Here is a 17795-nt window from a genome sequence, read left to right on the forward strand (position 1 = left end):
TGGCGAAACTCTCGCGATGATTCGACGCGCGCCTCCCATTGGCTGGTGGGTGCGCGCGGCGCTTTTGGGGAGCGCGGGCTCGGGCGCTGCTCCGTCCCTCAGGCCGGCGGGAGCCGGGGCCGCTCTGCCACGGCCGCTCTCCCGCCTCGGTGAGTTGGAGCTTTCGGGCCCTCTGAGGGGGCTGCGAGGTGCGGCCTGTCCTCATCTTCCTCCTCCTCCCGCCTCTGCTTCCCTCCCTCCCTCCCTCATCCCCTTCGCCTCCCCTGCTGAAAGGTGTCGCTTTACTTGGTTTGAGTAACTACGCGGTATCTTCCGAGCGGTGGATCTTTTGGGGAGAGCTCGGAGGCAGGCTTTAAGGGAAAACCAGACAAAAACCCAAAACCCACACCTGGTGTTTCTTAAATATTCTTACGGTAGGTTTTGTTTTCGTTGTGTTCTGTAGAGAGACTGTGATCCTCGGACGCCCTTTCTAAGGGATTGAGTATGATCCATGCACAGTTAGGCAACCTAATATCTTTCCAATATTTGTAACAATGTTATGGGTGCAGGAGTTGAATGCACTGTTACCAAGTGCGCGGGCGGTACCAGACTGCGAGGTGCTGCTGACTCTCTCGATGGACAAGAGCCATACCAAGGGATCTGGATATAGATTGGAGCACTGGGTAATTATCAGTGGCATGAAGGTTAACAAGAACAATTACAGATTCTGCCCCTGGGATGCAGGAAAGCTGGGCACAAGGATAAGCTGGGAGAGGAGTGTGTGGAGAGCAGCCCTGCAGCAAGGGATCTGGGGGTGCTGGTGGGCAGCAGCTCAGTGTGGGTCAGCAGTGTGTGCCCGGGCAGCCAGGAGGGCAAACCCCATCCCGGCTGCATCAGACACGGCAGCACCAGCTGGGATCGGGATCATCCTGCTGGATGCAGCCGTGGTGCGGCCTCACCCTGAGTCCTGTGTGCTGTGCAGGGCCCCAGAGTTTGAGAAGGACGGGAAGGTCCTTGAATGGTCCAGAGAAGGACGGCAGAGCTGGTGGAAGGGCTGGAAGGCACATCCCGTGAGGAGCGGCTGAGGGCTCTGGATTTGTCTAGTTTGGAGAGAAGGAGGCTGAGCTGAGAGGTGACCTCACTGCTCTGTACAGCTTCCTTAGGGGGGATGTGGAGGGGGATGTACTGATCTCTTCTCCCTGGGATTCAGCGACAGGAGATGCGGGAGTGGTTCAAAGCTGTATTAGGGGAGGTTCAGACTTGACAATAGGAATAATTTCTTTACCAAGGACAACAAGGCTGGTGAAAGGCCTAGAGAGTAAGTGGTATTAGGAGTGGCTGAGTGAGCAGGGCTGGAGAAGCGGAGACTCAGGGGAGACCTTATCACCCTCCACAACTACTTGAAAGGAAATTGTTGCAAGGTGGGGGTCAGTCTCTGAGACTGACCTCAAGGTGTAACAAGGGAGGGTCAGGTTGGACACCAGGAATTTTTCACAGAAAGGGTGTTTAAGCCTTGAAAGGCTGCCCAGCGAGATAATGGAGTACCACCCCTGGAACTGTTCAAGAAGTGACTGCACATGGCCCTTGGTGCCATAATCTAGTGTACATGGTGGTGTTCAGTCAAAGGTTGGACTCAATGATCTCGGAAGCCTTTTCCAACCTGAATGATTCTATTCTAAGATCATGATCGAACACTGGAACAGGCTTCCTGTAGGGGTAGCTGATGCCCCAAATCTGTTAGTGTTTAAGATGCATCTGGACTACATCCTTAGTAATGTGCTTTTACTTTTGGTCAGCCCTGAAGTGGTCAGGTGGTTGGACTAGATGATTATTCAAAGTCCCTTCCAACTGAAATATGTCTGTTCTACTCTGTGCACAGCTACTTCCTAAACTAACAAGAAGTTAGAGTTTATTAGCCACTGATGTCCCTGAGATGATAGCTGCCAAGACTTGGTGCTATTGCAGCCAAGTCCTGCACTGGGTTTCTAGATAACAATGTTTCAAACCAGCTTTCTCTTGTCCGGTACAAAGCTTTCAGTCACAGACTGAGAGTCACCCCTCTGATAAAAGTGTTGATAGACCACAGCTTGGTTCTATAGATCCTCTTACTTCTGTTCCTAACAGTGCTGGTGAAGTGGGAGAATAACATCTCAAGTCAGTTTCTAAAGTAATCTGGGTGTTTACAGCAGCACACACAGAAAGAAAACCATAAAAACAAAGAGGAAATATATTTAAAAACCTACTGCTGTTTTGGTTTGGGTTTTTTTGCCCATTCACTTTCCATCCATAAGAAAAGGATTTCAGTTACGTTTTTCTAATTAAATCAACAGAAAATAAGCTTGATTTCTTGTGTAAGTCTCCATATTTTTCTTATATTTTTCACATACTTTTTTATGCTGATAATTGCACATACCTTTTATGCTGATTGAAACGTTAGATGTTGGAAATCCCTGTGAATTTTATTGTCTGTGGAAGTGTTTTTAATTTAAATTTTTTTACATAATATGAGCATGAAACTTGTCCTAATTCAGTTTTTGTCAGAAGATTAAATATGGATTTTTGAATTCCATTATAGGGCATTCAGTCTCTTGCCATAAAAGAAAATGTCTACATCTAGCATTGCAGCAAGAGTGGAAACCTGGCTTTCATCCACATGGCACGTTAGAGTTCCCTTGACATGGCTGGAAGCATGTATTAATTGGATCCAGGAAGAAAATAGTGGTAGTAACTTAAGTCAAGCTCAGATTAACAAGCAAGTATTTGAGCAATGGCTTCTCACTGATCTGAGAGACTTGGAATATCCCATTTTGCCTAACTGTATCTTAGATACTCCCAAAGGAGAGCTATCAGGCTTCTACTCCATACAGATTGATTCACTGGTTGATGTTAGCCAGCCAGCATATTCTCAGTTGCAGAAGCTAAGAGGGAAAAGCACTGTAAATGAAGAAGTAACAGCCAGTACTCAGGCATTTCAAAAGCCCTGGGAAGCAAAGCCTACTCGGATGCTGATGCTACAACTAACTGATGGCATACATCAAATTCAGGGCATGGAGTATCGACCGGTGCCTGTTCTCTGCAGTAACCTTCCTCCTGGAACAAAAATCACTGTACACGGCAATATTTCATATCGTCTTGGAGTTCTTCTGCTTAAACCAGAAAATGTGAAACTGTTGGGGGGTGAAGTTGATGCTCTTTTTGAGGATTATTGTCAGGAAAGAGTCCTTGCTAGATTAATTGGAGAAACTGAGAACCCTAATGCTGTTGGACAAGCTGGACATGAACAGATTTTTTCAAGGCCTGTGGATGAATTAGAACAAACTCTTGGACCTTCAGATGAAGAGCTTTTAGCCAGCCTTGATGAAAAGAATGAATTTACTTTAAACAACCGAACATCTTTAGAAAGTGGATACTATAGTAGAACCAACAATTTTAATACAGCCTCAGGTTCACTGACTGCACACACTGGAAATGTTTTGCTACAAAAATCTGGAAATCTTTTGCCTCACTCAGCTGAACAAGTTTCACCTCCCACAGAATATGCTGATGACTTTTTAAATGACTTTCCTTTAGAAGATGACTTTCTTCTGGAAGAAGAGATGCAAAGAGAGATAGAAGAAGTGCCACCAGTGGTCATGAACAGAAACATAGGTTTAATTACTGGCAGACTTCCACATACATCTGGAAGGTCCTGCAATTCATCTTTAAATCGCACTGGTGAAGAACACAATGTGAATGAAAGAGATAAGCCCAGGGAAGCTATCAGCAAGGAAAAGAACGTGAGAAGAATGGTATTTGATGAAGATGGAAATAGCATGAGTAAGTTTTTGCAGCACAAGGGCTTACGTCAGACCTGCAGTTCATCAGATTTTTCTTTGGAAAATCCTCCTGAGGAAGGGCAGAATTATACAGACCTAGATGAGAGCAGATGTAAACAGCAGCTCACTTCTGACAGCAGGGTATTAAATGATAATCCTGTATGTTCCTTAAAAATGGATCCGGAAGGAGATCAGCAGAAACGTGATTCACAGATCTTTCCTTGCAAGACAGTAGAGGCACATTTAGATTTAAATTCTCCACCTTTCACATATATTTCCCTTCTCCTTGCAAAAAAACCAGAAACTGTTACAATTCTGAAAGTTAAATGTTTTATTGTCACTCTCACCGGAAACCTCACAAAAAGCAATGGATCCTGGGGTATAAAGGCAAAAATTTCTGATGGCTCTGCTTATCTTGAAGTAGATTTTGCTGATGATATTCTAACAAGTTTGATTGGCTTTTCAGTGCCCGAAATGAATAGGCTGAAAAAGGATCCAGCTTTACGTCTAAAACTTAAGGATGGTTTAGAAAAATGTCAAAAACAGCTGATAGATCTCTGTTGTTTGATGACTATTGAGTTTAATCCATTTCAGTCTAAAGCTACTGTATTAATTCTCCAGGATACTGATGCTTCACATCTAGAACAATTGAAGAAACGTTTGAATAAATAAAGTGTGCAAACTTGCAGACTATAAATTAGGAAATGTTTAAGTCAGATTTCCCTTGAAGGACTCTAGAAAGTTAAATTTTAAAGTTAAGTGTTGTGTCTTTATCAGGAGTTATAATGTAAAAGTGAGACAAGGAGATTACTTGTTGGAGCAAAACTGGGCAGTTTGTTTTTTATGGTGACAGTATTGGAATAAGATTTCAAATATTTCTGTCTTTAATTTTTCAGTCTGCAAAATCCTGTCCTGTGTGTTCTAGACTGGTAATGCTGAGTGGCAGAATTTGTCAGGAAATGTATAACAATGAACAAACCATCTTGTTATTTTACTTTTTCAAGTACTTACCTGATTTTTAAAAGAAAGGTACAGGAGACTCAGTTTTTTCTTGGAGAAAATCAGTTGAATAAACTTAAATAACAAATTACAGTTTAAATACGGTCCCTTCTGACTATGCCAATCTGAAGACTCAAATCTATATTCACTGTGCAAGAACGTAAAGTATAGAGAAATGAAAGATTGTCTTCTAAAGGTTCTGGTGTGAGGAAAAAAAATCTAATCCTATAGAAAAAGGAGATAAAAAAACCCTTATATTTTTAGAAATAATTAAAAAGAAGGCCAAGTGTTTAAAAATCTTTATTAGCAGAAAATTATTATATGGGGATTCTATTTTTTTTTTTGTTATGTAAATGTTAATCATTGCTAATAGTTTTGAAACTAGAGACAAACTCATTCATTAACTCCTACGGTTACTTGACTGACCTTTTTACACAGTAGTCAAATACTTGTGCTGCACATATGTTGTATAGTATATGTTTAATGTTCGTCTTAATTTTGATTGATTTTTTAAAATTTCTTCTACTAAAATGATAACATTTTCATTTAAATTTTGGTGGATGCTGCTTAGTCACTTTGAAATAAAAGTATGTATTTTGCTGGGTGTATAGAGTATGAGAAATTATTTGATTAAGTTTTTTGTTCTTCTTTTTTCTTCTTCCCGTCCTTTTCCCTTCTCTTATTTTTTTTGGAGTTTTTTTGTTTGTTTTTTTCCTTTGGTTGATTGGTTTGAGTTGGGTTGTTTCCCTGTGAATTCAGAATAATTAATATTCTGGCAGGAGTAGGGGAACCAATGACAGGAGCTGTCTGCCCACTGTTGGTAGTGTTTGCAAAGCATGTAAAATTGGTGGCTAGGAGAGGGATTTTTTTTAATTGACCTGTCAGTATCTTTTTTCAAAACCTTTTCTTTCTTCAAACAATGTCTGTTAGGCTACTGAGATTTGCTGTGACAGATTGTCAGTATAGCCTTACTGTTCAATCCCAATTTGAGAAGCATGCTTCAAGACTCCAAGGGAAATTAGAGGTAATTTGCTAAGTAAGGCAAAAATGGAGGGAGATGGAGCATGGGACATCTTGAGGGTTTTCATGCTTGAGGCATGAGGGTTTTTAGGCTTTATTTTGTACATTTTAGAAATACAAACATCCCTGTGTCCCTTTCTTTCCTTGCCTTTCCCACTGTGAAGAGAACCTGAGCAAATGATAACCCTGTGAGCCACCTCTGAGTTTATTTTCTGAGGCTTTTGGGAACTGTACATTGTTTAGAACCATAACAGCAAAAGCTTTTGCCTGTCTGGATCCTACCTTGATGGATCTTGAGTTACAGTTTCAGAAAAAATTGCTTGTTAGTAGGAAACTGACCAAGCTTCATTTCATGTAATCCTTGTAGAAGTTAGCAGAGCTGACTGTAAACCTTTAGTACTGTTTTATGGAAATATTTCTCCTATATTGAGTTAGGAAACTTCCTTTGAAGTTTTTGCCTTAGCATGTAAGAGGATAGGAGTCTTTAAACTTCAAACAGCACGAATAATCCGCAGATTTTATTCTGCTTGTGCAAAGCAAGAGTCATGTTATTCAAACTGCAAAATCAGATTAAGTGTTTTGTTTGGTTTAGATGATGAAGTCACACCTGCCCCTCCTTTTTCGCATTTGCGTTAAGGTTTAGCTATCTCTGCTACAATAATTGCATGTGTCTCCCATTCTCTTCCTCCCTCCCCCACCTTCCCACCTCAAAGGCAATGTTACTTTTCTGACATTCTCCTCACCCCCACCCTGCATTGTCCTTGTCTTGATTTTCAACCTGTGCTTTCTGGAAGGCCACTCTCATGCCTGTGGTCCAGGGCAAGCAAGAAGATCTCAATAAAGCTGTTTACAGCATGACTGCTCTGCCGATATTTCAGTGCAATTTTCTGGTGTATAAAGGTTTCCAGATCTGTGTTCAAGCTTTTAGAATTAAGGAGAAACATTGCATAGTTTTTCCAACAAAAAAAGAAATTAAATTAATGATATTGAGAAAACATGCTTAGTTAAGAGCTGATGTCAAACAGAAAATGGTTTATGTGGCTGTGTGTACCAGTCATTGATTCCTGCCTTACTCGTTTTATTTGCTCTCAGAATCAACTTTTTGCTTAGCAGTCTTGATGTTTTGGTGCAGTGTGTATGCATCGTGTGCATATATCACCTCACTGTACCTGGCAGTGGTGTGTGTCGGAGCCCTTCAGATAACCACTGTTCTTGCAGGCTGAGTTCAGAACACAGGCTGCAACCCCATCAGAGGTATGGCCAGATTTCTGGAGAGTGCAGCAGAACTCTGGTGCCAGCTGCTGAAGGCAATTGTCATGGCATCTGCTCTCACAGGTTACATGTAGCCTTCTGGTAGAGAGCAGCTTTTGCACTTTCTGTCATCTCTTGTCTATATCTATCTACACTATATCACTAACTACTTCTTGTTATTATCTTTCAGGTGCCAAGCAGACTTCTGCACTTGCAGTGTATCTGACTGCAGTTTCAGAATCCAGGTTCTTCACAAATGTTTTCCTTTTAATGGGAAAAATAAGCTGCTTTTTTCGTTGCTGGTCACAGTGAAAACTTCCAACTAATTTGGTTTCAGTATATGAAACCTACAATATTCTCACACAGGGACATGGATGTTACTCTGTTAACAATGAAAGTTTGTTCTTGCCTTTCTTACGGTTATTAAAGAAAACGAAACCAATGAATGTGCTATGGCAGTGCCAAGTACCTACATCAGAATATCCTTTAAAAGCTCTGTCACTAAGGCAAGCTAGTAGAAAACAGAAGGCGCTCAAAAACTTTGCTGTGCCCTAGTTCTTTTCAAGGTATTCATTCTCAAACAGTAGAACAAGGCCATGGCTAGTCCAAGAAAGATGGCAGGTTTCCAAATAAACTAGGCTGGCAAGAACAGTTTGAGGACTAGTCTAATCCTACTGGATATTAGTTTGGCCACAAATACACATGTCATTATAAGCCAGCAACTTCCTTCTCATTGAATGCAGGCAGTGTTCTAAGGAAGCAACAGCTAGTTGAGATAATGTAATTGCAAATCATGAGTGAAGATGTTAAGGGATTTCCTAAAAGGTATTCTGAACTTCTCAGTAATGTGACTTCACAGTAGAGGATTATATATTTCAGGTCATATCAAAAGCAGAAATTTTCATTGTAGTGGAACATGATTGGATGGAACAATAAACATAATATTTGGTTCTAAATACAGAGACCTATGTCTCACTGTAATAATGTCAAACATTTCTGTTTTGAATAAAAAGGTAATAACTTTTAGATTTTTGCTATAGGGAGGAAAGAATGATTTATAGTGCAGTGTTTCTGAACTATCTGGTGGCAAGGAAAATTAAATGTATTTGTCTGAGAGGAAAAAGCAAAAAGGACTTTAAAATGTAAGTAACACCTCCCATTTCAGATCCAATTCTCTGGTGTTACAGTTCTAGAAGGAACAGAATACGAATCCTAATGACAGCAAATGAGAGGATAAAGGTAAACTGACATTGCAACTCTGAATTCAACAGAAGAGGCAAAAGTTTCTTGCAAATCAGCTGCTCATCTAAATGGATATGTATGACAGACTTTTGTATCAGTCTTTTACTCTTTTCCTTAAAGATTTCTTTCCTAATTGTACTGAGTTTTCTAACAGGGTGAAATTGCAGTGTGTTGCTGTTAGAATTTGTCCAGCTGATTCTTTTCTTAAGGCTAAACAAACCTGGTTCTCTCATCCTTTCCAGGAAATGGCATGTGTTCCATCTCACTGACCACCTTGGCAGTGTCTGCTGGTGACCTGCTTCACTGTCAGTGGCTTTCTTGTGCTGAATAGGACAGAACAGTCCACATGCAGTCTCACAAGTGCTGAAAGCAGAAGGCAGCTTGCTCTCTGGGACCTGCTTGCTGGCTCTGATGGTCATTGCCACCACAAGGTCACACTGCTGACTTCTGTTCGAGCTGCACGCAAGTGCACACAGCTCTTACTCTAAAGCTTCCTAACCAGTTGGTTCCCAACCCATACTATTGCATGGAGTTATTTCTGCTAGGATGAAGGAATTTGCATTTGTCTTTGTAGAAATTTAGGAAGTTTCTACAAGTGCATGTGTCCAACCCATGCAGTACTGGTTCTCTATCACTAATTGCTTTTTGTTCTTTTCTTGCCCCTCCCTGCCATGTGTGGAAGCTTCTCTACCACTTGCCCCGTATCTACACAGTAAGAAACCTCTTCCTAGAGGGAATAAGGTTGGACAGACATGACTTCACACTGTAGGCCTGTGCTGACTGTTTCAAACTACCATCACCTTCATGTGCCTAGGTATGGATTCAGAGAGGATTTGCTCTAATTTCTGGGACTGAGGTCAGACTGTCAAGTTGGTAATTCCCTGGATCCTCCTCCTTGACCATGGGTGTGGCACTTGCCTTTCACCACTCATCAGGTATCACTGCAATCTTTTCAGTGTCATTGGGAATGGCCTTGTGGGGACCAGCACCCTATCTGGTACCATGGGGAGTTGTATGAGTCTGCAGGGTAAAGTAGTCTGTTGCTACAAGGAGGTGCTGGTACATACGAGCTCAGTAAAAGAAACGCTCTGACTCTAAAATACAATTTAAAACACTAGTTACTAGAGCTAACACTTTCAGATAAAGGCACGGCCATGCAGGTAGCATAAGCTCTGGTACAACTGGCAGCTGCCTGCTGGCTCCTCCAACACTGTGGTGCCCAAACTTGTCCCATCACCAAGAGATTTGCACAGCCCAGCACAACCTGAAGCCACCCTGGCTGTGCACAGCACAGACCTGCACCTGCTCAGGTTGGCCGTGATGTGGGTCACTGAGCCCTCAACATACAATCATCTGGTCAACATCACTGCATTCCCTGTCCCATTACTTGCAGTAGACTGCACTATCTTTCTACTGTTAGTAGGCTTGGAAAAATGGGAGCTTTTCTTGTCATCTACTCACGAATCACCTGCTTCTTTGGGTATATGTGTTGCCTGTGTGAGCTGTAAGTTATTTAGGCTGTATCACAGGTTTCATACTGTAATACAAATCACAGTTAATGCTGGCTTTAAAATAGTTTTACTGTAGTGGGAGTGCAGATGGTGGAAGAGCATGTTTAAAAAGCCATGGTAATATATAACTTACTGCTTTGTGGCAAGTGAATACCAAAACATCTTTTACATTGTTTTCATGGACAAAACTAACATTGATTTCAGCAAAGTTCTGTTAATATAAAAAAGGGCAAAATGCAGGCTTTACAAATACCATCTCAATTGGTAATACATAAACCAGAGAGGTGAGCTGAGTTGGGTGAACTGAGAGAGATATTCACAGAAGGAGTTACAGATTAGAGGCCTTTCAGGATAAGGGTGTTTTCCCATTTACCAGGGGAGCTCTCAGAGAGTCATTGTGGCAAAGAAAATATGCCTAAATTCTGTGGCTATTCAAAAAGCAGTAGGAATTCCAATCCAACTGACTGAGAGAGAGCATATAATTTTCATTGGTAGGTGGAGATTGGAGCTTGGAGGCATTCTGTACTTAATGCTTCTCAGTAGCTAAATGAGCATCTCCCTGCACACTGACTTAGTTTTTTTAGCTTAATTCCTTGTATAAACTTCAGAGATACCCCATACAGTTAATTTATCTGGTATAGACCACCATGACATGTTAAACAATTTTTTGTTTGCATACTTGGTAGGTTTGAAGTTTCTTCTAGGATGAGAATAATCTTTGCTATAGGGGGGACAAAAAAAGCTCGAGAGAGACCTGGAGAGACTCAATGGGCTAAGGACAGCTGCATGAGGCTCAATAAGGCAAAGTGCTGTGTCCTGCACTCAGGTCACAACCACCCCACACAGTGCTATAGGCTGGAGGAGTGGCTGGAGAGCTGTTTGGCAGAAAGGGGTTTGGGGGTGCTGATTGAAGCTGGTTCAGTGTAAGCCAACAGTGTGCCCAGGTGGCCAAGAAGGCCAATGGCATCCTGGCCTGTATCAGCAATAGGGTGGCCAGCAGGACCAGGGCAGGGATTGTCCCCCTGTACTCAGCACCGGTGAGGCCACACCTCCAATCCTGTGTTCAGTTCTGGCCCCTCACTTTAAAAAGGATTTTGGGGTGCTGGAGAATGTCCGAAGAAGGGCAGAAAAGCTCATGGAAGGACTAGAAAATGTGTCTTATGAGGAATGGCTGAGGGATCTGGGTTTGTTTAGTCTGGAGAAGAGGAGGCTCAGGGGGGATCTCACTGCTCTCTACAGCTCCCTTAAAGGAGGGTGCAGTGAGCTGGGGGCCGGTCTCCTCTACTGTGCCTGCAGTGAGAGGACCAGAGGAAATGGCCTTAAGATGAGACAGGGGACATTCAGATTAGATATTAGGAAATATTTTTTACTGATAGGGTGGTCAGGCATTGGAATAGGTTTCCCAGGGAGGTGGTGGAGTCACCATCCCTGGAGGTGTTCAAGAGGAGTCTGGATCTGTTGCTGAGTGATGTGGTTTAGTGATTTAGGGGTTAAGGTGGTAGTGCTGGATGATGGGACTGGATGATCTTAAAGGTTTCTTCTAACCTTGACAATTCTATGATTATTCTATGAAAAGAGTATTTTTATTTCTGCTTAAAGGGTCAAGGATTTATTTTATTGATGTTCATAATCACAGTCTGAGAAGGAGGCACTGGTAGCACTAACTGCAGAAGATGAAAGTCTGATCTCACTTTTAAAGTACTGACAGAATCATAAACCATTCTTTCAAATAAAAAAAACCCTAAAATGCTAAGCTGAAAATATACATATGTTCAAAGAGACTACGATGGAAAAGATTGTGATTTGTGGTATTTAAGATGAAATATTGTGCTCCACTAACAACATTTAGGAAATAAATGTAATTGCAACCTAAATATTCACAACTGACTTTCCTGCTCCTAGAACAATTTCTTTTTATACTTACAGTTACAGCACATCATCATTTAGCATATGTGTACTATATATAAAATTTGGGCAAGTATTATTGCTATTAAACAACAAATCTATCATTTATTGTAAAGAAAAACAGCAGCTCTAATGGTGCCTAAGCACGTGCTTAGGTAATTTACCCTCTTGTACCAGATGTTAGTGTAATTATCTCATACAGTTTCTCCGAACTAGGAAGTGCCATTAAATAGAAAGTGTAAATAAGGATCTACTTGTAACTTAAAACCTTCAAATAATCTTCCATTAGATACCTTTTTATGAAAACACATCTTTTGTCTTACACCTTTTATTTACAAATGGGTAACCCAAATGCAGATACTGAAATATTCCTTTGAGCTGCGAAGAATATTCTGCCAAGCATATGTGCAATAAGGGCCTATATAAATGCTATATTACTTTAAAATAAGTGTTAGTGTATGGAAGACCACTGAAATAGGTTTTACTTTTTTGTTTTACAGGTGGTCAGATACAAAGGCAACCATCAGCTGTTAAGTGCTATGGGATCACATTGGATAGTGTGGGCAAAGACAAAATAGGAGAAAAGTAGATGTTTGACTTATGGGGCCTATTGCTATTCATGAAAGATCATGATGCTGATGCTCATGATATTTTTAAAATCAACATTATCTTTTATCTGTGACCTTCTTATTTTCTAATACCAGTGTTGTAAAATATGAGTTATAATCTTTTAATGTAAAATAAGAGAGGACAGTGTGAAATAATCCTCTATCTTTAGCAAAGTACTTTATCTACTGTCTAATATTGGTGATGGTTGATAACTAACTGAGAGACCAAAAAGCCCTAAAAGTCTGGTTTTCTTCTATCAGATGATACTGGTTAGGTGACTGTTGTTTTCCAAATTGCATTTAAAACTCCTGATTCAGTGACCGTTCTTCCATTTCTATTACTTGAAAAATAGAATTGGGAGTTAGTTTGATCTAATGATATTCTTATAATGGCCTTTATAATAATCAGTAAATTATGCCCTGGCTACATGTGCAAAAATAAAACAGTAGCATAATTGTGAACTAACTATTGACAGCTCAGTACTATTTCTCCATGCATGACTTGTTAATCACTCTGCAAAGACAGAAACAAATATACAAAATGCAGCATGTCTACATATGTTTTCCTTATTTTTTAGCAGTAATTTGTCCGTGTGACACAGCATCCACTGTGCTTCAACCGTATGCTATGTATTGATGGAGCTTTTACAAAACCACTATCTTGTAGATAGAAATTAAGTATTAAGGCCTCTGTTGCTGCTTCTTTGTAGAGGGAAGCTTTCTTTATAGAAGTTTTTTTCGTCTGAAGAGACATGAAAGTGTGTGCTAAGGAATAATATTAATGTTCTGATAATCTTAAAAAACTGATTTAAATCCACAGTTTACATTATTTATGAAGACTCATTTTTTTGTGAAGTGAATAGTTTTGAATCTAAAAGTCCAGTATTATGTCTTCAGTGTAATTTACCACTTTACATCTTCCTGAGAAATACTTCCAATACTTTCATATTGTATTATAGCAAGGATTTAAATGTTTAAGAAAAATGTTTTGTGATGGAAGTAACCAAACAAATTTTTATCATGACAGAAGTATATTGTAATATTGGGAAATTGTGTGTCTTCATTTTGGGAGTGTAAGGAATTGTTAGAGGAGGAGAATTTGTTAGAGAAGGGTGGTTGGAGAGCAAGTCAGGTATCTTAAAGGAAGTGTATTTTAGCAAGATGCCTCCTTACTTGAGTGGAGGGGAAAAAAGCAAAAGCTTAAATAAAACAACTTAAAAAAACCCCAAGCATCATATACTGATTTTAATTTTATTTGGTTTCCATAGAAAAGTCTGTTTAAATAAACTAAGGTTGCTGTCCTAGGCAAGGAACCAATGTGCTTTACACATACGGTGTGCTTGATGTTGCTCTAGTGGTATGCACAGACCAATCAGTAGCAAAAATTTATTGGACCCTCTCATAGCAGAACTCATCTGCCAAAAACTTGAGGTTGCTCTAATTTTTTTTACCATTCTGTCTCATTTGGAATGTTGTTGTAAGCAAAAACTTGTGTATTAGTTCTACAGAAGAAGCCTGCGAACCTCTCAGATGCCTTGGGTAGCCTCATGCTTTTCAGGCACAGGAAGTGAATTTGTTTGGGTTTTATGGGGAACAGGTTTGGTGCAACTAATTATTTGTGGTATGATTTACACAGACTGACAATTGTTGCACATTGTGGTATTGGTATAAAGATGCTTAAGCTGATAAAATCTGTGCCATTTTGCAGAAAGCTGTGTAATAACCCCAGTTAATAAAATAACGCCCATGTTGCACCGAAAATTTTAGGTAGAATTTGGCTGGCTGAAAAAAGATTGACTTCATATCTTAGTTCTGCATTTGCTTTAGATCTGTATGAACCATCCTGGCCACTCAAAGTATTAAACCTTTCCTGGACCTGTTTTCATGCTTGCATGCTGTCTTCTATGGCTGAGTTAAAAACAATCAAAACCATCACCATTAGCCACTGGGTTAAAAATTCTCTGTAGTTGTTGGGCTGGATTTTAGCTTGAATCAATTCCCTGAGGTACAAAGGAGGAAATGCTGCAGGGGTAGAAAGAAGCAGGTGTAGGGACATGGAGAGTGCATATGCCAGTTTATTGTGTGTGCAGCCATAGCCACTGTTCTGCTGAAGGATAGCAACAGGCATCCTTTGCAATCAGCAGCAGGAAAATAGGATGAAAATATACGAAGAGGGAAGTCAAGAACAGAAGGGAAGGAATCAAAGAGGTAGAGCTCTGAATGTCAAAATGAGAAAAAGCTTACAGTATCCTTTGTTTTCTTTCATGAACCAAAAAAGGTTTTTATTAGGAGCAATAAAGAATAATAAGGGTGGAAAAAGGGAAAATCAAAGCTTTCTGTGATGTTGAAAACTATAAGTGATTGTAGAAAGCCCAATTCAACTGCAGAAGCAGCTAAAAATTAAAGTCGTACATATTAATACTTACTAAAGCTACCAGTGAAGATATAAAAAATAATTGGAATAAATTCCTTCATTTGAGGGGGCTTAGTATCTACAGTATGTTTCTTGTTGAAATTTTCCTATCAAAAGAGAAAGGAAGGCATAGCGAATCATTGTTTTCTCAGAAGTATTCCACTGAACTTCAATTTCTTATATCTGGAAGTGTTAAAGTATGTACTGTACATATGAGTACAAAAATAATGTAACAAAAATAATAATGCTTGTCTTTTTTAGAGGCGGTAACAGAATCACAGAATTGGTTAGGTTGGAAAATGTCTCTAAGATCATCAGTCCAACTGTTAATATAATAAAACATTACTTGTAATGAACCTTTAAACAGTCTTGAATCATGGTGCTAACATCATTTTTCCTGTCAGAATTCAGAGTGGCATGCAATGCAGGTATCGCACAAGCGAAAGAAATTGTATGTTTAGGACTTTACTCCCAAAGAAAAACAAAATGTGGTGTGTCTTAGTATATTTTGAACCCAATTCTACACCATCCTCTTCACTCACTGGACTAAACTCAATGCAATGAGTACAGGATCTGTTGCAGCATTTCACCCATCCTTCCATTGGTTAGGAGCATAGCTTTCTTCTAGGTACCAACATAGCAATTCCTCTAAGCTGCATAAGTAAAGAATGTACTGGTTCTAATTAAAATACAGACTACCACGCTGAATTTTGTAGCACTGTTTACAACAGTGAAGGGGAGCGTGGGTGAAGTGTGAAGAAGGATTCTCAATGTGGAGTTTTCCCCTGATGTTTTTTAAACAGTGCATTTATCTGTTCTTTATTTCTCAAAGTATCTTCTCCAGCTGTGCAGTTGTAATTCAGCAGTCATGTGCTGTTATTTCTGCATTAATAAATGGGTAGGACCTGCTGAGTAATTATTTCATAATGAAATGCAGGAAAAGGGTTCTAATTAAATTTTAAAGTTGCTAAACAAGCTATTCCAGTTTAAACAGGAATTTTCAATCCATGTATCCTAATGAGTTCTCAGAATACATTACAAAAGTATATAAATGATACAGTAAACACAAAATGTGATTTTCCAAACTTCCAGTGTATAGAAAACCATTTGTAAAGAAATGATACTCATACACAAGAATTCAAATATTAACTTTCGGTGGAATAGTAGGGCAACCACATGAAATTTTTTAATACTTTTTAAATATATAACCAACGATAAAGGAAGCCTGTAAAGATTGATATCAATACCCATGTAGTCCAGGGTTTTGTCTCTGAAGATGTCTAGTACAAGGTGTGGAGGGTAGCATGGCAAGAGTAAAGTGTTACCTCCTGGATTCTTTCAGCAATCTTAGGTTTGTGGACATCCTCAACCAGAGGTTGTATTTTTGCACTTAATAGTCCCTTGTTGAAAATCAAGAAAATGAGATAATCAGACTATGCCTACGTCAGAGGTTTAGTGAATACATAATGTTGTTAGAATTTAGTTCTTGCCTACTATCTCTGATTCAGGTGCCGCAACATTTACGTAAAAAGAAAAAGTATTTTTTCAATGCGAGATCGATTCCTAGTTTTCTTAAATTCTTACCCCTTTCTGTTACCACACAAACCTCAGTCAGGTTAACCTGTTTTTAAAAAATCTGGTATGTGCACAGTCTCTAATATAAGTATAGTTAATGCCATAATCCACATATAATTAGTGTTACTTAAACTGTGAAAACAACACCAAAAAACCCAGCAACCAAAAATCTCCACACAAGTTAATCTAAGTATGAAAACTGATTTAAAACACTAACTGAACATTTGTGAGTAGCATTAATCACCACAATATTATTTAATAATCATTTGAAATTTGTAGTAAAGCTACATGGAGTGGCAATTATAGTATTGTTTGAAAGATCTTTCTGATAACTGATAAATTCAGTAAGGAAAGCTAGAGCTATTCTAAGGAAAATCTTCATTAGGTTAGAGAAATAAATACACAGAACTAGTTATATTGCTAAGAATGAGTATCTCAATCACACAGAAGCCTTACCAATAATGTAATCCTATCTTCCCGTTTCTGACTTTACTGTTGTGTGTACTGCTACTGTTGTGTGTACTGCTCATACTACTTTTTATCATATTCTTTCTGGCTTGTGTTCTTAAACAATAAGTTCATTATCATTTGTACTATTTTTGTAATTGCATTTTTTTAACTGAAGTGTTTTATACTGTTTCTGTACACTCACTTGGAACTTTTAAGTAGCTAATAATGAAAACATAAGACATAATACAAGGAAACATAAACCAACCCTAATAACCCCAAATACAAAACAACCATAACACACTAAACCGTGTTCCATAACCCCTAACTCTTAACCCTAACCATAAGATATGAAACAATTCTTTACTTAGAATCATGGAATCATTCCAGTTGGAAAAGATCCTTAAGATCATTGGGTCCAACCATTCATCCAGCACTGCCAAGTCTGCCACAAAACCATGTCCCTAAGTTCCACATCTACACATGTTTTAAATTCCTCCAAGGATGGTGACTCAACCACTTCTTTGGGTAACCTCTTCCAACGCTTGACAACCCCTTCAGTGAAGAAATTTTTACTGACATCCAATCTAAACCTCTCCTGGAGCAATTTGAGGCCATTACCTCTTGTCCTGTCACTGGTTGCCTGGGAGAAGTGGCCGACCCCCACCTGGGTGCACCCTCCTGTCAGGGAGTTGTAAAGAGTGAGGTCTCCCTTGAGCCTCCTTTTCTTCAGGCTAAACAGCCCCAGCTCCCTCAGCCGCTCCTCAAGCTCTAGACTTGTGTTCCAGACCCTTCACCAGCTCTGTTGCCCTTCTCTGGACACGCTTCAGCCCCTCAATGTCCTTGTTGTGAGGGACCCAAAATGAGGTGCAGCTTCATCAGGGCAAAATACAGGCGGACGATCCCTTTCCTAGTCCTGCTGGCCACATTATTTCTGACACAAGCCAGGATGCCACTGGCCTTCTTGGCCACCTGGGCACATGCTGGATCGCGTTCCGTTGCTGTCAACAAGCACTCCCAAGTCCTTTTC

At 39.8% G+C, this 17795-nt stretch overlaps 1 protein-coding gene across 2 annotated transcripts; it reads left to right on the forward strand.

Moving 5' to 3' along the window:
* The first annotated feature begins 15 nt into the window (after positions 1-15).
* On the forward strand, positions 16-5354 carry RMI1 (RecQ mediated genome instability 1). Of its 2 annotated transcripts, none has more exons than XM_082302034.1 (2): positions 16-149; positions 2555-5354. In XM_082302034.1, the coding sequence occupies exon 2, from the start codon at positions 2583-2585 to the stop codon at positions 4464-4466; it is 1884 nt and encodes a 627-aa protein (XP_082158160.1). In that variant the 5' UTR covers positions 16-149; positions 2555-2582; the 3' UTR covers positions 4467-5354. The 2 variants fall into 2 exon arrangements, with proteins under 2 accessions (XP_082158160.1, XP_082158161.1); XM_082302035.1 differs by lacking the exon at positions 16-149 and adding an exon at positions 304-413.
* The last annotated feature ends 12441 nt before the right edge of the window (positions 5355-17795 follow it).

Source organism: Coloeus monedula, assembly GCF_965178545.1.
Source record: "Coloeus monedula genome assembly, chromosome: Z".
Classification (NCBI taxonomy): domain Eukaryota; kingdom Metazoa; phylum Chordata; class Aves; order Passeriformes; family Corvidae; genus Coloeus; species Coloeus monedula.

Bases quoted from the DNA above. Each gene is read 5' to 3' on its own strand.
- RMI1 (XM_082302034.1), top strand. From the start codon at position 2,583: ATGTCTACATCTAGCATTGCAGCAAGAGTGGAAACCTGGCTTTCATCC.